We start from the raw sequence: 25,832 nt of genomic DNA, 5'->3' as shown, positions 1-25,832 counted from the left end.
AGATGTTAGTTCTGATTCTTTTTTAGAAATGGCTGATATATTGCAAATGAACCCAGAATGCCACTGATTTGTGGCTTTTCAAAATGAAACACTGGTTTCCACAAGGTCTGTGAATCACTGTTATTAATTATAAGGCAGTTCTTGTCTTTAAAAATAAAAGGTATTTTATTTCAGCGAATAATCTACCCCAAGAGTCACGTATTCAATGAAGGCAGCTTGGTCTTGGCCATTATTTTCCCCATTATCTTACGTGTTCTTACTGTTCGTAATCCAAGCTGTTCTTTGTCTAAGAATTCATCTGTTTTTTTACTCTTTGCCATTCTATGGATGATTTTCGTCAATATCTTCTGCACATGAGCAATCAGACTAATGTTTTCGCATTTATGTTTGCATGCTCGAATGTTTTCGCATTTATCTGCCCATTTCTTTTTGGGAATAGAGAATATTATGTTTTCCCGGAAATTCCTTTCACTAATTTTCCAGTTGAGCAATGTCACAAATTATTTTACACAGATATATTAAAGTCTTCTTTCCAGCATTTAAATAAGTGCGGCAGCAACATATTTGATGCGGGGAGCCTTGTTTTTGCGTATGACCTCTACTGCTGTATGAAATTCTGACCCCAGCAGTCTTCCCTTTAGATATATCCCCGTAATATTTCCACTTCATTATGTCCTCATTGGCATATATGCCCTATTCATTTATTTTTATGCTCACCATACCTCCCATTGCTGCTCCCAATAGTCCTTTCTCAATTACCAATTTCCTCTACTCTCATTATCTTCATCTTCAATTTATATCCCTGTTCTGCTTCGTATTTTTTTCACATTGTATCTTACGCTGAGTACATGGAGGTGCTTTCTCATTATCTCTTAGGTTGTTTTATCTTTCCATGAGTAAAATCTTTTTTCTTTTCCTCGCATAGATATCCATCCATTTTTCCTTTTGCTTTTCTTCCTTTGGTCCAATGCAATTTCTTATGATTACCTGCCTACAATTCTCGCTTTCTTCATATTTCTTCCTCAAGTGCACTGCTTCCCCCGTGATCTTTTTCTTTCTCCTGAAGACTTTCCTCATTCCGATTTAGATCGCATTTACTATGTTACATTTACTAGTCAACATGTTTTTGCAAATTCATGTCCTAAACATTTTGGAATACGATTCTCTCTTCATTCTCCTTTAATTTTACTACATGACATCCATTCTTCATATTTTACTTCGGTTTCTCTAATTTAAAATGACGTTTCTTCATAACTTTTCATATCTGTAGCCACGTAGTTATTGCAGTCTTATGCGTGGTCACGAAATTAATTGGTCTGCGAGAAGGCTCTAGCATGTACTTTTGTAATGAAATGTAAAAGGAGAAGAATGGGTGAACTCCTGCTCCTCGGGATGATAATTGTGTGGTTCCCCCTTGATTTCCATTCAAATTACAGAGCTGCAGCCGTTAAGGTAATATTTCCCATGTCTTTAGTTAGATGAGTGTTACTGCACCGACCCCGCGTGGTCTCCACTTTCACTTATTTGGCGGACTCTCCGCCTTTTCATTTTTGGGTGTTTGGGAGGCATATATGATGGTGGATTGCACGTCATCTTCGCATGTATATCTTATATTTTGATAGAGCTACCTTATCAAAGTACATACAAGATACACTTTAATATATATCTAACTCTCTACACTTCTGAGTAGCATCGTTTATGGTCCACGACTGCAAAGTCGTCCAGTGCATCCGCTTATTTAGCCGCTAATCAATATCTAGAGGCCGACCCACAATCCTAACGTGGTGGAAGCAATCGGTAGCTTTAAGCGCAGCTCCGAGAAAATATCGGATTTAATACATTTGCATTCGAGAGTGTGTGCTTTCATGTACGTTTATTTACATGTTTTCACACCGCTGAAAATATCTGCTCTCATTTTTGCATTTTGCATCTTGGCTGAGGGAAGATGTTTGTAAATAATGGGGCCTCTCGTAACTTTAAAAAAATACAATATTCAATCCAAATATTCATTTAATAGGTGAGGGTCAAGCTTACCAAATACAAAAAATAAACCCAATGGAGTGTGAAATTCACACATCATGTTAGAGGAGCCAGTTTCCTTCTTTGTGCCGCCTATCGAACGCGAGCCCTCCGGTCAATACCTCGGCGTTCTACCCACTCGGCTTCTGTCATTACGCTTTTGAAAATATTTCTTAAATTATTTAAATATTTATTATGAAAACAAATATTAATAAATAAAATTGTCAAATACCCTCAAGCTCTCTTTTGTATTTTGTTAGCCTAGCTTACTTTTTGGTCATTTTGAAGTCTCGGAGCCTAAGCCAGAAACTTGGCTCACAATTATGCTTAAAGATTGTCCATTGGTTCACAGTCACACCATTGGTTCTATACACTCGATCCAATATTCTTCCACGTCTTGAACGAATCGTTGAAGTCTTAACATTTATAATAGAACTGGATTTGATTTGAGCTCTAATAATTTCCAGAGTGAAGGATCTTTCCAGTGTTTCTTTAGTCTTTTTAAATGTATTTTAATCAGTTTTATAAACAGCATTAGGGTTTTAATGATCTCGGTGTATTTTCAAAAGGGAATAATATTATGTCGTATGAGGCTTGCCGGTGCTGTTTAATAATGGATTTCCATTGACAACCGGAATCAATGATGAATCTTAATGACATATGAAGTATTTTTTATTCGTGATGATCACCATAACTTTGAAGAAAATTTCCTATGGCCGTAATAAATTTGAACCACTCACAAAAAAAGGAACTATTAATTGCTGTGATGGTTTGCAGGAGGTGTTCCACGACAGTGACCTACCAGAACCTCTCAACCAGAATATCCCTCTGTAGAGGTTTGCGGGAACGTTACTTCCTCGCCAGTGGTCAAATACAGACACACACTCAACCCAAAATGGAATCCTTAATAGGGTTGAAAAGACTCCAAGTATGCCTGGGTTATGACCACATATTTTAACATATTATGTCCAATCCTTCTCCCACCAACCATCACAACAATTTAGTTTTCCTTCTGGACGAATGGTTCTAATATGTTATAGCCATATGAGATTTTCTTTAAATTTTTCATTATACGAGGTCGTAGGGCTCAAGTTTCCTAGATTCGCGGCGATGGGTTACAGTATGTGTGTTATCGTATGTAATGAAATGCTAGAATAAGCAAAGACGGAAAATAGAAGAGGCCGGAGAAAGAACTGTAGAATTCACTGATTAAATGATGATAAGTGAATAATGATTCAGTAGAAAACACTGTTTTGCTATTAATTTCTACATTCTGTATATTCTGGCAGCTTCAAGTAAATACTTATATCCGCTGCGGCACATCGGCGCCAAAAGATACCGGATATCTAGGAAGAAGGAAAACGCTTGCTTTAAAATTCGCTCTCCGGAGAGTTGACTTGGAAACGTAGTTCCTACCATCTTGCGACCAATTGATGAACTAAGAGTGGTTAGGGTTCAATTTATACCCCTGTGGTGTCGTCTGCTTCGTTGGTCGCCTGCCCAAAAAGGTAAATATCAGGGCATGCGCACGGCGATCAAAGCGAACGGCAATAGCAAGAAGAAATGTGAATAGTCCCTCGACAATAAACAGGCGAAAATGGCTGCAGTAGAATTTGGGACGGGCAAAACGATTTTTATTTTGGCAATTGTTGTGGGGTGTTTTGCTGTATTATGGCCCAAAATTTTTTATCCCATGCTGCAAGCTTCGATCAACGTTCCCGTAACGGTGGATAACTCCCAAGGTAAGGAATTTCACCAAGTCGTAGTTGTCCTTGAATTGACACTATTCTGCGGTATTGTTGCGTTCTTATATGATTGTGTTTGAAACACTCTTTCCAGTTCTATGGTACTGATAATGTAGCGTTAAGAACATAACTGCAGCGTTTGCCAGTTTCTTTAAGTCGGTCAAGAAGATAAAGTCAAAACTCTTTTATTTTTATTTTACTTTGATTTATTTATGTTTGTTATGAGCGCCGGCGCATGCATATTTATGTATAGTCAAATTATTCATCATTTTGGCCGATGGTGTGATAATAAGTTGAAATTCCCGATTGACCTACAATCAGGTTGCTGTGATGTCATCTTTGAAAAGGATATCAACGCTCTAAGAATAGTTACAGAAATGTGTGGTAGTGTACCAGGATTGAAATTGGGTCCAGATGGAAAGCCTGATCCAGGAGCGTGTCGTGAGGAAGTACTCTTAACGTGTGGTGTGGATATAGCAGACATATTACGACCAGATAGTGGTCATGCCAAAGCAAGTTCAATGTTTGCTGGCCCTTCCATGGGCCTTGCAGCAGCTTATCGCCATCGACTTCAAACTTTCATGACGTACAACACGTCTCTATGCCTTAAACGATATTTTGGATTGGATCCTGGAACAGTAGGTGCTCCTAGGCGGATGAGGATGGGACCTGTACGTCCCCCATCTAGTAAGACTTGAGTGTTGCCATCGTAACTCACATTCCCTAAAGCATCTGTGTGGTTGGACTTGGAGCTTTTAGTAAGTGTGAAATATTAACAATGAGTAAGTGTAACTATGCTGGTTAACATGCATATTTCAGAAAAAAATCTGCTGCAGCTGCAGTGTGATTGTGTATTGGAACTAATTTTTCATGCATTTGGATTTGCAAGAGTATTTTCTTACACACTACCCTATTAATTCCTCTCATCCTCTGTTAAAATCATGCATGAATTCCGCGTGAGGTTTACTCCCAAATGTAATAATCTAGCTCCAAATCATCCTTATATGAAGCAGGGCAGATGTTGCAATGAAAAGGGTGCACAGTACAGCATGAAATAACATTTTACAGTTTGCACATTGCATTTTTGCTAATAATCCAAATTCTCCAAATTGGCACTGGCTTACTTTGGATTCAATTCAAAGATATTGTGAGATGTGGAAGGACATTCAAATATTTTCCTGACTCATACAACAGTGATACAACTAAAAGTACTTTAAGAGAGATTATTTTAAATTCAGTTGGAAGCCTACATCACTTATTCCCATCAACACAGTCATCAGCCTGAAGGTTGATCTCTTTTTCATGTTACAAGATAAATTGTTGGAAGTGAGCAGAAGGAACATTATAGGAAAGAAGTGACAACTTAGAAGCATGCTGCTGACAGAATTTCCAACTGACGTTTTAATTTAATCTTTTTTCCCTTTCCTTAACATTTAATGTATCTTTTTTATTAATGGTGGTGGTCTATCTTTTAAGATAGGTTTTGGATGGACACAGACTGCTGCATTTCTAAGCCTTGTCTTACTAGACAATCTGACATCCCTCACTGAAATAAACCTTCCTTTAATTCTGTATGCATTCTACCTCCCTTCATTCCAACGTTTATGTTGCCTCCCTTGAATATTTATCCAAACTTGTCAAAATATGTAAAAACTATGGCATTTCTCTCTTTCAGTATTCTCAAATTAATTATTCTCACTTTTGAGTGGAAGAGCAAATGATAATATTGCTAATTTTTCATAATGTGTAAAAATATTTGGTTAATGCATTTTGGTTACTCAGACATTCTCTTGCTCATGTGTGTAACTTTATTTAGTTTTAAATGTTTGATTAATTCTGTGCTAATAATCTGATTGTCAGTTTAAGAGCTCTAAAGTTTAATTGATCATTTCCATGCTTTTAAGCAAATATAACACGTACATATTTTCATTTTTTGAGCACTTGCTAACTCCAGCATCAAGCAACGAGCGAGCAAATGACTTCCTTACCTCATTTTAATGGAGATTTTCATCCTTTGCACTAATATGGCAGCCAAATGTATTTTACAACAAAGCTTATACTCTATGCATCATGAAAATCTCAAATTTTGAAGGCATGTTGTGGTGAAAAGGATTACTTTGACTTACATAACCACTTGGTATAATTTATAACCATTGACAGCAAGTTTTACACAACTCTGTACGTTTACCTTTTTGAGCAAGGGGCATTGAGGTATTTAAGTCCTCTCTTCAGCACTATAGTATATTGGTGCTAAGTTCTGCATGTAATGAAGCAATGAAACACACTGTGCACTAAAAAAAGAAAGAAAAATCCATGAGTGCAGCTTTAATGTTTTTGAGCAGTTAAGGGTCTTGATCAGGCCGACACCTCTTTTTAACCTGCAGTCCTCAATAACATGGCATTAATTCCTTTGTTGCACCCACAATATGAGCATGTTTGCTGTGAAACTACTCTTTAAAAAGGTTGCATTATCTTCTACTTGTATCGTCTCTTGTTGCCTCCTAGATTTTTAAAATGGAAGCAGCAATTTTTACCTGGGCTGAAATGCTTCCTTCCATGACTTAACCACCATTTCAGAGCACCTACGACCCGAACGACCGCCACACCTTCACCCGGAGATGCTCCACCCGGCGCTGAGGGAGAAGGGGCGAGCCATTGTACCCCCATCCCTTCCCTCTTCGGCTTCACCGCTTAACCAGATGCCCCACGCCCACCAGAGACCTCCCCCCATCGCCACAGTTCCCATTGTCGAGGGAAGGGACCAGACTATTCGGGTGAGTCAGGTGGCAAACTAAGGAGATAATCTTCTCTCATCTATGTTAGAATCCAATGTGGGATTGGGTTAATGCTTTGATATAATAAAATCCTGCCTCCTTCACTCAAGAAATTTAATCTCTTTTCATAATTCGGTGGATTTCTCTGGATTTTCACCCAATAGCACTCTTAATTAACTATTCATTTGGCTATATTTTGTAAAATTAAAATACAATTCAGCTATTGTTGATTATTAATTAACTTATTATTAATTGTTTTGTATAATGATAAATTAATATTGTAGTCCGTCTAGAAACCAGCAAAGTCCTTTAGGTTTGCTATTTATATAGTTGGTGTTCTCAAATTTCTTTATCCTAAAAGATTATAACTCGGCACAAAAGTCTGCATTTACTTAGTGGTTTACATCATAGCCCATAGCTTAGAGTTTGGATTGTCATTATATGATCTTTTCGTGCCCTTTCTTCAACATCATCATTGAGTAATGTTTGTTTTTCATAAAATGGTGAAGGTGGCAACATTGAATTCCTGTTAAAGTTCAGCAGCTTGGTAATGAAAAGGGAAACAAGAGATTGCATCATAGACAGTGTGTTGCATGTTACTTGAGTTTTGTAATGTGATGGAAAGAGAATTATCAAAATCAAGAATTTGGTAAGGCTAAAATGCCGATTGTATAAAACTGCACATAAATAACCCAGAATGCTATATTATCAAATTTCCCTCTAAATTGGACATGGGATAGCTGAATTTACTGGGTATTTATGAAATGGACTAGGAAAAGTTGAAGTGAAATTATATATGCTTGTCAAATTCTAATGGAAAGGCTGCAATGTAGTGAATGTAAAACTGTAACAATTATTTAAGTCCATAGTGTGTAATGAAACACATTTTGTTGACAGTGTTTTCCTCACCTCTTATAATTACCCAAAAATATTTTTTGTGTTAAAAAATAGATAATGGATACAATCATAGTATTGGTGGCCTCAAGGAAGCCTCGATAATGTTCAGAAGGGAGTTTAAAACAGTATAGAAAATATAAATCCTCATTTCAAAGAATAATTATAGCCTATTTCAAGTATAGTATTCAAGACTTTGAAAAGGTAATACACCATTTAAAATTTTTTGCAGTTAAAATGTTAATAAATGAATATTTTAAAAAAAATATGTATTAATGACAAAATAATGCATCTACCGTCATACATTTTATTTTAATAGGTCTCTTACCCCATTTGTACAAAAACATTTGACTTGCAACTTTATACAGATAAAGAATAAATAAAGACTATTGAAGCAATCATTTGCCAATTTTTAGGTGTAAAAAATGGTTACTGTGAATTGTTGTGTAATTTTTTTAAAGTTATCTGCTTCCAAACTTATTTTAATGCACATGTGTTGTTCAGGAAAGCTATTTTGGTAGAATTGTAATAGACCTAGTATAGAATATCTCCCAAATGAACAATGGCTTGTATAAGTGATGACTTGGAATGAAAATAGCCATGACCATTGCCACTGGAGCAATGTTGCCCTGAAATCTTTTTGGCAATTTTAATTTATTGTATGTTTACATCTTCCCATTCTCCCTTCCTGATATTCCTGCTGTACTTCTGCCCTTCTTGTTGTCCTGCTTTTTCCACTTCCATCTTCTATACAACCTCTCTCTCATGCTGTCCTGACACTCCCCATCTATACCCACTCTCTGTTGAATAAAACAACTATGTACCTACATTGAAAACTGTTTCTGTTTTATATTTATAAATAATTTATAATGAATTTTAAATATTTTAGTAATGTTAACTATTGGGAGAACTTCCCACAGTGTTGTGTGAGCACTTTTAAGGTGATTAAGGGATTGAAGGGAAGCTGAATCCTGATTAGTTGCATAAAGCCAGGTTCAGTAAATTATCCTTAGGTATAGGCAACATTTATGATTATCCTTGCATACAGGCAATTAGCAGGGCTTGGTAATGGGAATGGTAGTCGTGATAATGCATTCATTCTCAAGCATTTGATAACATTTGAAATTTTGATATTTGTTTCAGCATGCATAATATTTTATTGGTGCAATAGAAGTTTTGATTATCTTCCCTAACTGAGATTATAATTTTTGGCAAAGGCACCATTTCTGGTGTATATCAAGGGAAAATCCTCATTGTCATTGCTTTTAAAATCTAAAGCAGTTCATTCTCTACCATTTTTTGTCATGACTTGAACCATATTAATTCATTGCTGTTACAAATTAATGCACATTCTCTCCCAGGTTCTCATGTGTATAATAAATTTAACCAGAGTTAAGGCATAGGCTTCAGTGCAAATGATGATTTCTGCAAATTTAACTCAAAATTATCCACTTTAAATGTTTTAAATGAATGTATTGGTTGATTTAACTTAGATTTCAATTCATTTACTAAGTATTCTGTTGACATCCAGGTTAAAGACTGAATTGAAACTGTAAATTTCTGAGGGTGGCAAAAGTATATCGACAATCCTAATTCTCAAAGGATTTCTTCAAAAAAAGTTCTACTAAATAACGTATTTAATTTCTCTTATTTAGGAATCAAATTAGAACTTTAAAAGAGGGAACACTGTGTCATGATAGTCTTCTTTTAGTACGCCTTCACTTCCACATAAAGCACCAAAACATTTGATATCCTGAATTTCATTTTCCATGTAAGGAACATGGATAGCTTTTTTTAAGTTCTTCAACTTCCTTTTCTCAGAATGACTGTTGGTTCTGCTACCTTCTTCTAGCTTCTCATCATTCCATGTCTTTCAAGGATCTTTTTATTTTTCACTCATTCCTCTCCTTAAGGGTTTGGTCTTGAAACAGTATCTGAATCTTTATTTTATCTTATCTATAAAACTGCCCATGGATACATGTGTCCCCCCATACATTCATGGCACATGGTGAATAATGGCATTCATTTTGTATCATTTTATTTTCAGGAAGTTCAAATTTTCATAGGTGGTGTATCCCATTGTTGTGTTCACTGATTTTCCAAGAGAAAAATGATGTCTGATATCAGTTGGTTTGGCAGTCAATTTCCTGTAAAGTCACTGTCACCTGCCAATTCAATGGCACTAAAATTATCTCTTCTGTGTTTTATTTGCTGGTTACTTTATAATTGATGTCAACTACTTCTCAATTTAAACTAGACCATTACAAAGTAAACTTTACTGTCCAAAGTAGTCTTTGCATCGAATTGTGGTGGGCAGAAGAAGGAGAGGAAAATCCAGTGAAGGGAGAAGAGGATAATGCAGGACTGGAATCACAAATCTTTTTAATGTTTTCAATGCCAAACGCTACTTAAAATTACTTAATTTATTTGTAAAACATGCTCTGGACCATCATTAATCAATTTTACCATTGTATATTTATAAATCTTAGCTTTGTGTTGTAAAGGTTTCATGATAAACTCACACATGATCTTTTTCTCTTTGCCTCCTTCCTCACACACGATAGCCACCACCAATACCTGGAATGAGGCCACCCTTAGGTGGACCAGGCCACGTAGTGCCACCACCCCCAAGGGGAAGTGGCACGATGGGGATCGTCATGCCACTCTATACCATGGGCATTGTTATTTTCTTTGTGTATACGATGATGAAGGTAAGTGCAGTTATTGATTATGGAAGACGGTTTTCTATCCCAGAATTACAGCTTTGCCTTTGCCAGTCTGGTGGGAGGCTGTCTTTAAATCACATTAGGCCTTTGGGGTGTGTGCCATTTCATAAACCATTGGGAAACTATTCATGAACCTCATTTTCATTAGGAAACGTATGTACATTAGATTTCTTACTGTATTATTTCAGACATTGTTGATTGAGAGAGAATTATTTCTCACAAAAGAATCCAGTGTTCAATTTATCAAAATAAAACTGTCCTTTCAGAATTATTCAAGCATTAATTGGCCTGTGCGAGGGTTCTGAAATATACATTCCATTTTACTTTATGTATTCTACTACCACTGAAATTTGAAAAAGGTTTCTTTTAAGGTAATATACTTTGTTCCAGTGCAAACGCATAATCATCAGTAGATAATTTGAATGAAAAATCTTTTTGTTACTTTTTTCCTATTTTTGGAAAAAAGTTCATGTTTGATATATATGAGCAATATCAGAGATGATAATATAACATGGGGGAGGAAGTGCTTATATGAGGGTCGCCCCAAAAGTTTTGAGATACTTAAAAACTAAGAAACTTGAAATAATTTTGATTACTATATTTTCTCAAAATACTCACCATGACATTCTATACATTTTTGCATTCTCGTAAACCACCTCTCAAAACAGTTTTTCCACTCATTTTCCTCAAGAGCTGCAAGTTCACTTATGTAGGCTTCAACGACTTCTTCAGGGCTGGGGAACCTCCTCCCACGAATGCAATTTTTGACTGCAAGGAACAGGAAATGATCACATGGGGCCAGGTCAGGACAGTATGGAGGATTAGTCATTAGTTTATCCCCTATGAACTCCAGGATCTGCATGGTAAGGTTGGCTGTGTGTTCAGATGCATTGTCATGGTGCTGGACAATGCCCTGCAGTCCTGCCTTCAGCCAGCGTTCGTGAAGCTAGGTTGAAGACGCAACTAGTGACATTTCTTTGTTTTTTCAGGAAAATAGTTGCTTCATGACTGCTTTTGGAGAAGAAAGTTGCAACAATTTTCTTTCCGATGCTTCAAGGCCACTTAACTTTTGTTGGAAGATGTCTAGCGGAAAAAATCCATACAGTCTACTGGTGCTTATTTTCAGGATCAAACTGAAAAATCCACATTTCATCACCAGTAATTATGTCAGAAACACACCTTGGGGTGCTTCTATCAAATCTTTTCAGCATGTATTCGCACCATTAAACACAGATGTGCTTTTGTGCCTCTGTCAAAGTGTAAGGCACCCATCAAGATGAAACTTTCCTGGCTCAAAGATTTTCGTACAGGATTTTGGAAACTGCTGGCGATACAATCTGTAGTGGTGCTTCAATATCCTTAAATATCACTTGATTATTTTCATGCACCATTTTCTCCACAGTGGCGATGTTTTCCGCAGTCACTGCGGTAGCTGGATGCCTGCTCCTCTCCTCATCTTTCAACGAAGTTCGATCTCTTCTAAATTCTTGAAACCACCAAAAAATTGATGCTCTGGAAGGAGAAAGGTCTTCAAAGGCCGGTGGCAAACAATCAAGGCTTTCAGATTTGTTTAAACCACTTTTAAAATCAAATGGAATCATTGCCCAAAAGTTCTTTCATGACGGCTCAATTCTCATAATACCTGCATGCCGTGTAAAAAGAAACAAATGAAGACTGCTTAGCAACAGTGGTAAACCGAAAAAGTTGAAACTTGTGCGCATTACTCGGAAAGGACATCACTGATGACCCACTTTCTTGGAATGGCAATTATAGATGGCAACATAGTCTGTCTTAAAACTTTTGTAGCGACTCTCATATCTCACTGGTTCTTACAAGCTGATGAGGGGTCAAAAAAATCCTTTTTGTAATATATGCATAGTTCCTTGTTCTATGTTAGTAAATTAAAATGAAACAAACATGCACATACATTAATAATGGTAGTTGTTATGGTTTAATTCAATTGTTGATTACTTGGAGGTGGATTAAAAAAAATTCTTGTTAGGGTTTTCATATAATAAAGCATTGAGTGCAATATACCAGTCCTCCGTGTACATCTCTTAATCCATCATCTGTCCCCCATTTCTCATACCTTGTGCCTCCCATCCCAATTAATGTACTGAAGTGCAGAATTGTCTAATGGCATTGAAGAAGAAAAATCATGAATGATGGATTACTTCGTCTCGACTCACAGGTCCTGTTCAAGAAAACGGAAGATGTTCCAAAGTATAGAGACCTTGGTATCGACCCCGAGTTCCACCGAATGATATTCCCCCAGAATGAAGCTGTGGGCTCTCGTGTGGAGGATGTGGCATATGCTGCTGCTCCCACTGGGGTCCCAAGAGAGCCTGCATTCCGCAGTAATGGATTTGCTCCCCAGGAGAAGAAGGCCAAACCGCAGAGAGAGATGTCACGGGATGGGGGAACGAAACTTGGTGATTATCCCCATTCTCTTCTCACTCTGAAACCTTTCATTTTTCTTATTTTTTGTGCAATATGGAATGGTTAAGTAGTACATGGGATTCAATGCACCAATTTTATGTTTCATGGCATTTTATTTTCCATCATTTAAGGAGTAGTGCTTATCTCTTTTCACCCTCCTATCATTTATATTAATAATATTTGAATTTTTAAAAATAGTTTATGGTATAGTATTTTATTTTGTGCACCAAGGGAATTTTTCTAGTAATTGGATGGTGTGTAAGTCATATAACTACTCCATCTATTATATTATAATAATTATGATACTTATTATTTTCTATTTATTTACTATATACATTCACACTAACACACACTCATCCTTTTATTTGAAATAGTTCTGTTCACTTATAGATAGAATTAATTATGACTTCTGAGGTTCATACATGGGTTGTTCAATAAGTCCTTAAGAATAAAATAGAAAAACAAATTATTTTGGTAGATTTTTTTAGTTTTTATCATTATCTTCTCTTAGCTCAAAACACTTTTCCCAGCTTTTTGTTCAACTTCATTCAGACTTACATTAAGTAAGATTTTGGAAGGTTCTCAAAATAGACATCTTTGTTGGTGATGACCACCTCAGTCATTGTGAATCATTTTTTACTAAGCTCTTTTTTCAAGGGATATGGGATCATAGACATCCCGAGAATGGAGAGTCTTTCTCTTTTTTCGAGTTTTGAAATTGAAAAAAAGTCACTGTGGGCCAAATCTGGTGAATACAAGGGATGTTGCTATATTTCAAACTTTAATTCCATGATTTTCACCATCGAAACTGTGCAGATGAGCACCAATGCATTGTCTTGATGAAAGAGAATTTTTTCTCTGCCAGTGAGGAGGATTCTTCTTTATTTCTCTGCTGAATCAGTGCAATAACCAACACATAATACTCTTCATTTATTGTTTGTCCTTCTTGCAAGTAATCAATGTAGAAGATTTGGCATGCATCCCAAAAAACCATGGCCATCAATTTGTCAGCCAATTTCACCATTTCCACCTTCTTTGGTTGCTTTGAGAAGCCCACTGTTCTTTTGGAAGTGGTAGTGTATCCATGTTTTGTCTGCAGTCATGTGTTGTTACAGAAACTCATCAGGTTTGATTTAGAAAAGCACTGAACCAGCCTCTGAATCAACCACAGGCATTTATTTTCCACGGGGATCGAGATGGTGCGGGGGCTCACGTACTGGCTTCCCACCCTGAGGGCGCGGGTTCAAATCCCGGCGGTGTTGAATATTTTTCAGAGGTATCTCGATCCCTACTTGAGGTGCTTTGTGGAGGGCACTTTGGGTGAGTACGCCGTCCGTCGGATGGGACGTTAAGCCGCGGACCCCTTGGCGCCTTTCGTAAAGAGTAGGCTAATGCCGACGCCGGGTTTCTCTCCACCCTTCATCCTTTCCTGTCCATCCCCTATGGCGCAAATGACCTCAGCTGTCAGTCGCCTCCCCTCAAAACTACTACTACTTATTTTCCACTGAGAGCAAATGCGGCACCCATCTTTCTGAGATTTTTTCACACCCAATTTTTCGTGAAAAACTGAAAACATTTTACCCTTGTGATGTGCCTGTGGCTCCAACTATTTTGCAAACTTTGATTTTACTGATCACGCACAACCATATCATGGATTTTGTCAATCATTTTGGAGGAAGTCATTTCCTCAGACCATCCTGAACAATGTTCTTCATTCATGCACATACGGCCACATTTAAACTCATTTGCCCAATCAAATTTACCAAAATGAAACCACATTATGGATATAGCTGAAACTTCAATAGGAATCTAGTAAGAGATCAGGCTGACTAAAACCAAATATTTTCCAAACATGCCAGTGTAATCTCTTAAATTTTCTAAGGAATAGTTTAGCAACCCACATAATTCAATGTATTCACAAATCCGTCTTTTTTAAGTTAGAAATATTATTTTACTTGCTATTTTTTGTAATGTGAGTATTTTCAACTGAGTGCCTTACAGTAGGTTACTTTGTGCAAAAACACAGTTTATTTTCGTTCTTGGAATAGTTTTCAAATGACCTTTTATGGACCAGCATTGATTCAAATGATCATTTCACTATGGAAGTTTTCATAAATTGAATCAATTCTCTCCGTGAAATTTTTTATTTTTCTCCATTTCAATTCAAATAAATAGTATGTCATTCAAAGTTCCAAGCTCCACCCAGTTAAAGCCATTGGCTTTTGCAACTTTTTATTAAAGGTTAAAAAAACTTCACTGATAGGTGATTTCCACATTTTTCGGGCTGCGTCCGCGTATGTCGTTTAAATATACAACAGTTTCGCCAGCTATCCTGCTGGCGTCCTCAGGTCAAGGATGAAAAGAAGCTTGTTGTCCCGTCTTATATAGGAAAAATCCGGCGCCAATACCGGGAAATTTCTTGGCCAATCAGGGAACGTCCTCATATTTGCGCGGAATTATTCGTTTCCACGCACTGTGGAGTGGATATCCATCCTCTCTGTTAAAATTTTTTGGCCTTTTAACGATTTCAATGGCCTCTCTGATTATTCTCTGGAAGTATTGAGATCACCATCCCCTTCATCGCAGGGACTTCGGAAAGAATCGCGAGGGCTTTAAGGAAACATGATGTGGTGACCAGATTCAACTGCGTCACCAAGATAGCTGACACCCTACCCGGACCCAAGGATGGAATTTCACCGTTAATATCAGAAGGCGTGTACCAAGTGCCATGCTCCTGTGGCAAATGGTACATCGGTGAAACGTGCAGAGCGCTGAAAACACGCATGAGTGAACACCAGAGGGCAACCAAGGCCAAACAGTTTAGAGCATCGGCCATCGCTGAGCACGCCTGGAGTGAACCTGGACACTCTATTCTCTTCGACGACGCTAAAATAATAGCGAAAGAAGGAAAATACTTCCAGAGAATAATCAGAGAGGCCATTGAAATCGTTAAAAGGCCAAAAAATTTTAACAGAGAGGATGGATATCCACTCCACAGTGCGTGGAAACGAATAATTCCGCGCAAATATGAGGACGTTCCCTGATTGGCCAAGAAATTTCCCGGTATTGGCGCCGGATTTTTCCTATATAAGACGGGACAACAAGCTTCTTTTCATCCTTGACCTGAGGACGCCAGCAGGATAGCTGGCGAAACTGTTGTATATTTAAACGACATACGCGGACGCAGCCCGAAAAATGTGGAAATCACCTACTCATCGCCGCGGAAACCTTCGAACGAACTTCACTGATATTCCATGGCACTAAGATTTGTAATATAACAGATGAATTAAAAAGTATCATAATGAATATTATTGAAATGCATTAGAATGGTTGGTCGAGCATCATAAATTGCTCTCATGTTATTGGTTTACTTGAATCCCATTGTAATTTTACCCAGTATGATTTATCAATATTACTCCTATTTATCAGTATTTTACCCCAAGAATGCATGACTCCCCCTATTTTGTTGGCCAAGTGGACAAACTGGCCATGTATTCACCAAGTGCCTGGATTTTTGTATCATATTTATTTTAGTCTTATAAGAAGCACTCTTCTTGGAGTGGAACTTTGTTCATTTGATTTAGGTTTTTGTCAGCTTTTAAAAACCCACCCCTAGAAAATTATATATTGTAAGAATAAGTGTTAGGCAGCAAGTCGTTCAATTCTTTTCTTACTGGAAAGTGTCACTTCTTAATGCATTTGTCTGTGTTTATACATTTTTCTTTCCTTCTGTTTTTGCTGCCAGGGTGGAAGGAGAGAGATACAAGTAAGTCTGATTTCTTCTTATCATTGAAATTTGTTATAGTTTCAGCTTTACTTCAATTGCCTTAAAGTCACCCACAATGGAAATCACCTTCACTTTGAAAGCATATATTCTGTTGTCTCACTCATTCCAATGTACCATAAAGGCTGGTGAAGTTGATTCAGGATGTCTAAAGCCAGTCATTAGTTTCATGTTTTGAATTTTGCACACTCTCACTTATCATTGTTGGCTATTGGAAAATCTTTCAGACCTGCTTGGTAAGTTCAATCATCATCCTAAGCAATATCATCATAAAAGAGCTTGTAAAACCTTGTAAGCTAGTTACTGATAATAAAAATGCTAGTGTCCATTTGACATGATATTCAAAGTCTGTGTAGAAAATTAATCTTCTGATGGTTATGTGAAATAACATTTGCCTAGCTTAAAGAAGAAAGCTATGATGCTAATCTTAGCATTTCCATTTGTAGATTGCTGCAGTGTGTAATGCATTCCATTTTCTTATGTAATTCATCCTGGCAAAAAGTATACTGATGTAAGATAATGTATGATGAGGAGGCATACAAGGTTATCAAACTGTGAAATTTTGGGAAGGCTGAAATTTTAATATTATGAAGTAATGAATTTTCAATTAGTCAAACCGTAAGATTAGGTTTTTTCTGCTGGAGAATATTCCATTTATTATATTTAAGACCCTTTTATGTGATAATAAATTTCATGCCAGTCAATAATTATGTGACTTTTGCACAGTGATGCATCACTTGTGCAATGCTCTGAATATCGCGCCCACATTTTTCAAGGGGCCAGACATATTTCCTTCTGAGATGTGTCAGAGGTACAGGCTGATCCATTCAATACAGCTTTTTTTGCCTCATATCTTTTATTTGATGACAAAGGAAGGTGATAGTAATAATCTCATAATCCTATTTGGAAGTCTTAATAATCCAAGCTAGAAATTCCTAAAATACATATAGTTTTATTTTAATTTTAAGTATTATCTATTTATCCAAAGGTCATAGCAACTTATTGTATGGCGGCCTTAGTGGAATAATATTTTTATACTATTTTATATGTTTTTGTAGAAAAGCCTTTAAATAGAGATGGGCTATTGATTCGCATTGATCTTGCAACACATACAGCATACAGCACACGCAAATCTAAAAATGCCTTCAGCATATTATTGTTTGTGAAGGAAATCATTTTTTAAGAATAAAAAAATACATTCATGCAACTTAAAAAATTTCCTACCCTTAAATAAAAAGTGAAAATTTTGCAAGATATTAATTTAATTTGTTAATGCTTAAAGTGTATCAAGCCATCAATTCCTAGGAAAAATTTGAAATTTTGATTGACTTCACTCGACCTTACGGTACATTGGCATGTTCTTAGTGTTTATTATAACCTTCTCCATATCGCAAGGCAATGAAACCTGAATAAAATTCATGTGGAATACAAAGTTACCATTTCGATTCTAGTAAGAAAAAAACATGATTTTTGTCTAGGAAAAGTCGGTGGTTATTGAAATCAGAAATAAGTGGCCACCCTGTATTATATGTAGTCATGTTGCAATATTAAGTTTGCATTGTCTTGCTCATTTTCTTATCAAGCCACATACTTGGCTGTTTGGGTGTTGGTTTGATATTAATTGCACCTTTCAAGAAAAAATTAAATATTATTGATATCAATAGTTACTGAATAGTTAAATATCATCCACATCTTCATGGTAGTTCATACAATATTGGCATTTAAAAGTCTTAATTATGCTGTCACTTATCCGATCCAATACTCTTTTGAGTTTCCCAATAATTTTTCCATTGCAAATTTAATTAATATTGTGATTCCAATAAAAAACGTTAGGAAGTGTGTATACATGTATCCATAAATTACAGGAGAATTATTTTTTAAATTAATGTCCATAGCAAAACCTATTTCCTTGAAATTCAATTTATCAAGTTCAGATATTTTGGAAATGGTTGACTGCATAATTACAAATTTCAGCTCTGCTGGTCTTATGAAGAAGTGTGCATTGTTCAAAATGTCATGGCACATTGTAAGAAATGAAAGGTTATTATTATTATACCTTATTACTCAGTCTGCCTTCATGCAAGTCCATTCTATTCAACTTATATGCATGGATTATTATTGAAAAAGCAAGATAATTTTTTTCTTTGTTTTGTGACTCATTTTTTTATGCCGTAAATCATTTGAGTTTTTTGTGGCTATCATTTTGTGAAATCCTTAAGTGTTAATGACCAGAAGTAAGCACAGATCCATCCTTATTGTTTGAGCAAATCAAGTCTGCTCAGTTTGGATTGGTACATCTTGTGTGAATTCTTTTTTTTTAAGTGGCCTCTATTCATTCCATGTACATGAATTTCAGGTCATCTATGGTATGTTACTGACATTTTGATCCTCTTTCCTTCTTCCCTCCACCTAAAAATATCAACCTCAGTCGACATCAAGTGTCCCTTTGAGGTGGGAATACAATTTATTAGCCTTCTCTTTGATTGTCCATTTGACATCACATTTTCTCTCTGTACCTCTTTCCCTGCATGCCTTGGATGACAGGAGACCTGGAGATTGAAAGGCTGAGGCGACGTTTGGAGGAGACCGAAGCTGCAATGGGACGGATTGTGGCTCAAATGGGCACTGTATCCGACAAGCTCTCTCCTTCTCCCACCTCCCATAAAACCATTCCCGCAGTCCCTCCTACCTCCAAGTGCCTCCTCGAGGGTCAAATGTCTTCTCCCCTCAGTGTCAAGGTCAGGGCTCCTTCCCTTTCTCCCCTAGTGGTGGTTGGAATGAATCGGTCCTCTCGTCCTCATAAGTGTGTGTCACGTTTGATTGTCCCAGCCCCTCCGTCTCTCTTTAGGGAAGTGGCTCTCAAAGATTTTCAGTTTGCCAACTGCCTTTGTGGGTATTAGATCCCCATGGCTTGCCTTCTAGAAGTGATTGAGTTTGTCACCGGAAAATAGCGTCAAGATTGCTTATCATTCTCACCAATTGAGATTTCCGAGGAATTCTTGAAAAATACTCTCATTAGCATTGCATCACGTGTTGCCATACAATGCCTTCTTTATGTCATAGCATTCAAGATTTCTTCATTCCATGCACTCTGCTCAATATCATTTTGGCTTCTTCTAGTAAACATTTTGTGTTCAAAGTAGTAAGAATATGTATATGTTATTCATGAAGAACTTTCTTCCTACTTAATCAATTCATTGGCCAAGCAAAAAGATTGGTAATCCTTCATTAAGAAGCAATGAAAATATAACTCAAAAAGAAAGTGTAATAATTGATTAAGAGAAATAAGACTGTGATAGAGAGGAGATAAATTTAGTGTTACTCAACTAATCTCCAAAAAATTTGACAACTTTAAAGTGGCAGAGATAATAACATTTAAAAGCAAGGTTTAAATTAGAAAATATAAGAAATTCAAAACCAAACACAGCATAAACTCTACCTTGTACCAAGAAAAATTAGGATTTGAGAGTGATTGAACACAAGGTTTTCACAGCTGGCCAATTGTTTGTCATTTCCCACCTAATGTTGATTCCTCCATTACTCTCTCCAATTGCTATTGGAATTGTACTCTCTGTAAGTACTTTTGTTTGGCAGCAGACTTGTGTTTTGGAAAGATCTAAATGAATGACACTTTGAGAGCCACTGCTTTAGGGCACTAAGGTTCTGTGTCCACCTCCTCCTCCTCCATCTTTCCCACCTACTATTTTTGTGTTAGTTTTGCTCTCCACACATTCTCCTTCCACTTGCGTGAGCCTGCATTTCCCCACCAATGAGACTGGGAGGCAGGGGTTGATGTCTTTTGGTCCCTCTTTTTGGTGTCAATGTTCCCCAGCATCATTCATATGTACCTGCTTTTTTTGTGTAGTCTAGATTGATAGATGTGCTAGTAAACCACTCTCACTTTTAGATATAAATATATATAAATGTTCCCGCATAAACACACCCTGGTTCTTGAATGTTTTGCAGCACTTTTCAATTTTTGCCATGGCTAGCATATGAAAAGTGTCTCTCAATTTTACTTGCCTAAAGCATGGGTTTCGCGCCTTTAAAGCATCCACAAGAGGGGAAAGAGGAACTCAATTCATCATCCTCATTTTAATGCTTTAAGAACAAAGTTTCAGCTTAACAAAAATTTTGAAGGCGTTAGATGATATAGTTTAATTATAAATAAGTTTGGATGATGGCAGATTGTGTCTTTTGAGCTTGCAGCATTCATGAGCTGATTTCAGCTCAATCACCTCCTCCTCCACAAGATGAATGAAGACTCACTGTGGTTTGAATGTTCAGGTTTTTTTTTTTTTTTTTACACTGGCAAAATATGAATGCAGGATCAAGTGAGATGCACCATGTGAGAGTCCTGAGCAAGTTTTTGGTCAAATTATCTCAGGCGATTGCTCTTGGCTTTCGACACCTAATTCTGTCGTATGTATTACTTGGGTATATTTTTCATTTCCTTTTTTATTTTCCTCTCGGCTCATCTCTTCTCATTAAAAACCTTGGGCCATGCAGATCCCCACAAACATTTCCCTTCCTCAGTGTTAAATTTATGACTGAAAACATGCTTAAAATATGAAATGCCAGACAATAAGTAAGTTTCTAACTGATTTGTGAATGCCACAAGTTCCAGCATGGTTCCCATTCTTTTATTAGAAGTTTCTTGGCTATTACCCCATGTTAGGAACAGCTTAACAGGAGATGATAGCCAAAGAGGCATTTAGGTTTTTAATGTCGTCAAAACTATAGTGTTGGAAGTACCCTCCAGATCAGGGATAATCATTTTTACATGGAATTCCAGGACAAAGTCTCACTCTGGGCTATCACCAAGGGGTTCAACTAATTTTCAGTGTCCTGAAGCAGTCATTGATAACACCCTTCCTCCCCACACCCTGTGCTTCAATACAAATGATGACTGTAACCCTTTAGTAAATCATTGAACCTTAGTGTGCAATGGATCCTTTTTTTTGTGTGATTTAATACTTTTTGTTCCCCCAATACATATGCCTTTTGTCTATTCTGTTTGTTTGGAAGCCTCAGAAACCTCTCACTCAGCCTCTAGGTCGAACACAATGGGTTTAAGGCAACTGAAGTATGCCAACTCTTTCTCAAATTGTTTGCCTTACGCCGCTGCACCAAACTATAATATAGGCTCTCTCTCTCTCTGCTTTTCTCTCTTTCTCGGTCCCCGAAAACCCTCCACCCACTCCCCCATGGTGTTCAACGACCATATGCGCTCCCCACAGTTGTGACTGCTATCACAGGGTTGTTAGCTGAAGTGGATCATCAGCGAGAAATACTCGATGGAAAGAAACAAACAGAGCAGTCTGAGGTACTGTTTTATCCATAGCTGTCTAATTCAGCCACTAAAGGTCATCACCCAAATGCCTTTTCGAATCCTTTGCTTGCTTTCAAATTATCAGTCATATTGTGGAAATAGCTTTCACCTAAAATTCAATAATTTCATCTTGGAAATGTATATAAATATATTTTTTAATGGCTTATTTTGTCACTCATGTTTCTCACCCTGCTTTATACTGATAAATTATTTTACATGAACTACACACTCAGGAGCTGCAAATAACAAAACCTCACCCATTGATATGGTTTTGTTGTATGTAAATAACATAAATTACTACTCACTCAGTTTTGAAATACATTGGAATGGGGTTCTCTTCAAAATAGGTGAAGTCATACTTTTTATCTCGACTAGGAAAATTCCAACACTTAAACCTAAATGATTGTATGTATGCACAGGGATGGCAAATCATCCTTTAATGTACTTTTTTAAGAACTCAACTTTTATGACTGCATTCAGACAACAATGAATTATCTGTATTAGTCAAAACAGTGGATGACGTCTCGGCAATTTTTGTGGAGGAATTAGTTTTGAATTAGAAATAAAATTGCAGGCAGCTGCCTTGAGTCCTAGTTGATGCATCCAATTAGTTAGCTTCTTGTGTGTATCTTGGTCTATAAGACGCTCCTTTGATTTTTTCCCTTGCTTGTGATTTTTTTCCTAGTAATTGACACCTGCATATTATGATTGAAGTATGTATTTCTGTCATATGTACTGTAAATGGCTGATGCATGAGTCTGTTACCCTGAGTGTCAGAGTGTATGAATAGTAATTTCATAATTGGTTATTTTACAATCATCATACAGGCAGCCATAATTTTGTATAAGTTCATAATTTCTTTAATACGATATAATAAAAATATTCATACTGACCTACATCTTGTGGCAAAATGTATAAAAGCTGTCTCAGCAAAAATCATTTGGCATTTCCTTCATAAAATTTGCGAGTAAAACTGTAGGTTAGACAGATAAAGATATGTATAATGAAACCAACAATGTTTTCTAATAACCACATTGTTCTATAAATAGGTTAAGGCATAGATTAAACTAATATGGTTTAGAGAAAATTCATAAAAAATTTAGATTTTTGCACCGCTTTTGATATAGATAAAATAGAAAAATGATATGTGTATTTTATAGAAAGGTAGTTTTCCCATTTCGTGTAGTGATACATGTAAACTGTGTACAGTGGAATTTGAAATCCCACCATAGTTTGAATTAATGGTAACACATTCGTTCAACATTTGAAACTTCCTATCTGGCAATATTACATGCCAAAAAAGTCCCAGCATCAGAAATAGATGCTAGGCATCTCTTTTTGCATTTCTGGGGCAGGATTTTTATTCTCAAGATGCATGAGTCGAGTTGAATATCTTTTTGACGGTCCTTATGAATTTCCCAACATGCTAACTTCCATTGAGTTTTCACTTCCATTGAAATTTCAGGCCTGAACCTCACCTCCCCAACTCTAGGACTTTCCCTATATATGACACATCACAGTAAGCATTTGGCTTTTGTCCAGTATGATAATGGTGGGTGCTCTGGAGAGTTTTAAAGTAGTGTGATGTCTACTAAAATATCTTACATTCCCTTGATTATAATGTTCACTAAGTAAATGTAATGATTAAATATATGGAGCATAGGACAGCAGTAAAAGGGCAAGTTTTCAGGGTTAACTTTTTAAGTGTTGCTTTGTGATTCTGTCTAGGAAAGCAAGTTAAGAAATTATGTAAAAAAACAAAAGGAAGCAATTTAAAAAGTGAAAAACTGACTTCTCTTGAATCTCATCTTAAGGTGGTGCTCCCTGAATAATCTCGAGTGTTGAATTCCACTGTAAATGAACCTACATGTAGATTTATCTCTTGCCGTGTTAGTTATTAATAGATTTGGCCCTTCTGTAAATGCTTATATTTACTTTTTTGTTCTATTAGAAAATTTATCTTTTGATCCGGGTTCTAGCTGTTGATGTGTTTGTTGCAATTTCTTGAAAAATCAGGAAAAAGCATACTGTATGAATTGAAATTAAAAGTAACCGCTTAAAAGTCTTATTTATATTTAATCACTTGTAAGCTGACCTATTTTTCTGACATTTCAGATATTGCCTCTCAATAACAAATCAATTTAAACAATGTTTCATTTAGCTTGTGTGCAGTCACATCATAGAGCAGGATTAAAGTATTTTACAGAGGAACATATCTTGGAGCATCAAATGCTATCTGGAAGAATCAGAATGGTCCAACAATTGACCAAAAACACATAATTTCTAATAAATGCTTAAGAATATAGTTCAGTTGAATTTAACCGTGATCCTCATGCTGAAATAGAGGTACATTGGAGTAAGCTATGAAATGGAGCCACTGTCAATCCCTTCTCGTGCTCATAAAATATTTTAAAAACATTTCTCCTTTCTTAACATGCAAAGGTCAAACTAAATCATACATCAAATCAACTCAACTGAAAGGGTTTTTCCATGTGTATTTCATTGGTGGACAGTTTTTGTACATCAGGAATCATGTAATATCCTCCTAATGAGTGAGGCATACATAAATGAAGGTCTCTCTGGGGACAGACTTTTCCTCTATTCTGTGGCTTCCAGCAAGGGCCTGCTTCAGTGCTAAGTTAGTGACAAATGTGACTTAACTTTGTGTAAACAGAACTTAAAATATAATGCTTATGCATACGGTTAAATCAAGAGTTCCTTTAATTTCTTACTAGCAATAATGATTAATAAATTACCTTAATAATGCTAAGTACATTTATCAAAATCATAACAAATACTATTATAGTTCCGTTTTTTTAGGCTTGATTAAACATATAATGTTTCATTTTAGAGTAAAAGTAATTCTAATAGAGATTTAATTACATAAGGTGTGTAAATGTTGTCTATATTTCGAAGATTTCATATTAATGTTAAGAATTTGAAATATAGTAAAACTTTATTAACTCAAAATCCACCATATGTATTCTTGCCTTTTGCATTTGTTAATATTGTGGCCAGCTTACAAATGAGTCACATATAGGTACTTATTTACTTTGAGTATACCTAAAATATTCATTGCACAAAAGTCATTTGATTTTATTTTAGCACAGACTATTTTTCTAGTACCACTCTCTGTAGTAGCTGTAGAACTTTGGTTTTATATCTATGTTAAACACTTAAATTTTATTTGCAATTCAAGTATATATCTACTTGAGATGTAAATGGAGCCTCAAATGTCTATGCATCTTCCTGCTCGATAGTGAGATTTACCCCAAGGGAATAGATGAACTGTTAAATATTCACCGTTCAAGTACTATTCTGATTTTATGTTCCAGTGATACAATTGTCTTTTGGCTGTATGAAAGTCGAACTTATATTTAAGTCATGTTAAATGGGAGCTAGTATTTTCACCTGGTGTTTGTCATCTTTGTGCAATGATGTGCCATAAATCCTCATAAATATCCAATAAAGCTGCCTTGGATTAGTATGCTTATGCAATTGTGCATTGCTTTAGTTTGGTTTGGCTGTTTAAAAATTTCCTCGTTTCATGTAATTAGTCTGGACCTGCGAAGCTTCAAGATTCAATTCAATTTTCCAATGGTTGAGTGATTCAATTTGAAGTTCAAAAAAATGATTCATTGAATTTTGATATTGCCCAGGTCCATCAGTAAATAGTATGTTTCCAATTCCACCAAGACTTACCTATGAATATTTAGGTATTACATGGTAGAAATGTGTGTATTATGTACATATTTAAGTATAAATTGCTTACTATTCATCACCACTTTTGATAATTAGGCAAGAAAATGTAATCATTGACCAAAATGTTTTTTGCAAGGCCATCAAAATATGGACATTTCAATGCACACTCAAGTTTAAGTTATTACAATTTGAGGTAAATAGTCATCACAATTACATACTATATAAATACAAACATTCTGATTAGTCCTTCCATGAGTCTTCTTCCTTTTCAAGCATACAAGTAAGTCTCGCAAAATGACAACTAAATTGCAAAATCAATAAAAATCTCTTTTTAAAGCCCGCAAAATCTCGGGAGTGTAAGAGTACACCTCGATAGCTTAACTGGCTAAAGCACTCGGCCGTACATCGAGGGATCCG

General features: G+C 36.3%; 1 protein-coding gene across 6 annotated transcripts in view; it reads left to right on the top strand.

The window, feature by feature from the left end:
- The first annotated feature begins 3,534 nt into the window (after positions 1-3,534).
- The window catches only part of LOC139700133 (FK506-binding protein 5-like), a 42,233-nt gene continuing 19,935 nt past the window's right edge, over positions 3,535-25,832 (top strand). For 2 of the 6 annotated variants that reach the window (XM_071598664.1, XM_071598663.1), the window contains exons 1-7: positions 3,535-3,761; positions 4,086-4,451; positions 6,342-6,538; positions 9,997-10,143; positions 12,350-12,590; positions 16,343-16,363; positions 18,926-19,119. In XM_071598664.1, the coding sequence (XP_071454765.1) occupies positions 3,617-3,761; positions 4,086-4,451; positions 6,342-6,538; positions 9,997-10,143; positions 12,350-12,590; positions 16,343-16,363; positions 18,926-19,119 (1,311 nt within the window). In that variant the 5' untranslated portion in view covers positions 3,535-3,616. Of the gene's footprint in view, positions 3,762-4,085; positions 4,452-6,341; positions 6,539-9,996; positions 10,144-12,349; positions 12,591-16,342; positions 16,364-18,925; positions 19,120-21,621; positions 21,708-25,832 lie in introns of all 6 variants that reach the window. The other 4 variants (XM_071598666.1, XM_071598668.1, XM_071598667.1 and 1 more) reach the window with 4 other exon arrangements.

The sequence above is a fragment of the Hetaerina americana genome, unplaced genomic scaffold (assembly GCF_022747635.1).
Source record: "Hetaerina americana unplaced genomic scaffold, ioHetAmer1.1.p SCAF_10, whole genome shotgun sequence".
NCBI classification, from domain to species: Eukaryota; Metazoa; Arthropoda; class Insecta; order Odonata; family Calopterygidae; genus Hetaerina; species Hetaerina americana.
The sequence above is the reverse complement of the archived record's forward strand: the minus strand, read 5'-3'. Positions and strand labels throughout refer to the sequence as shown.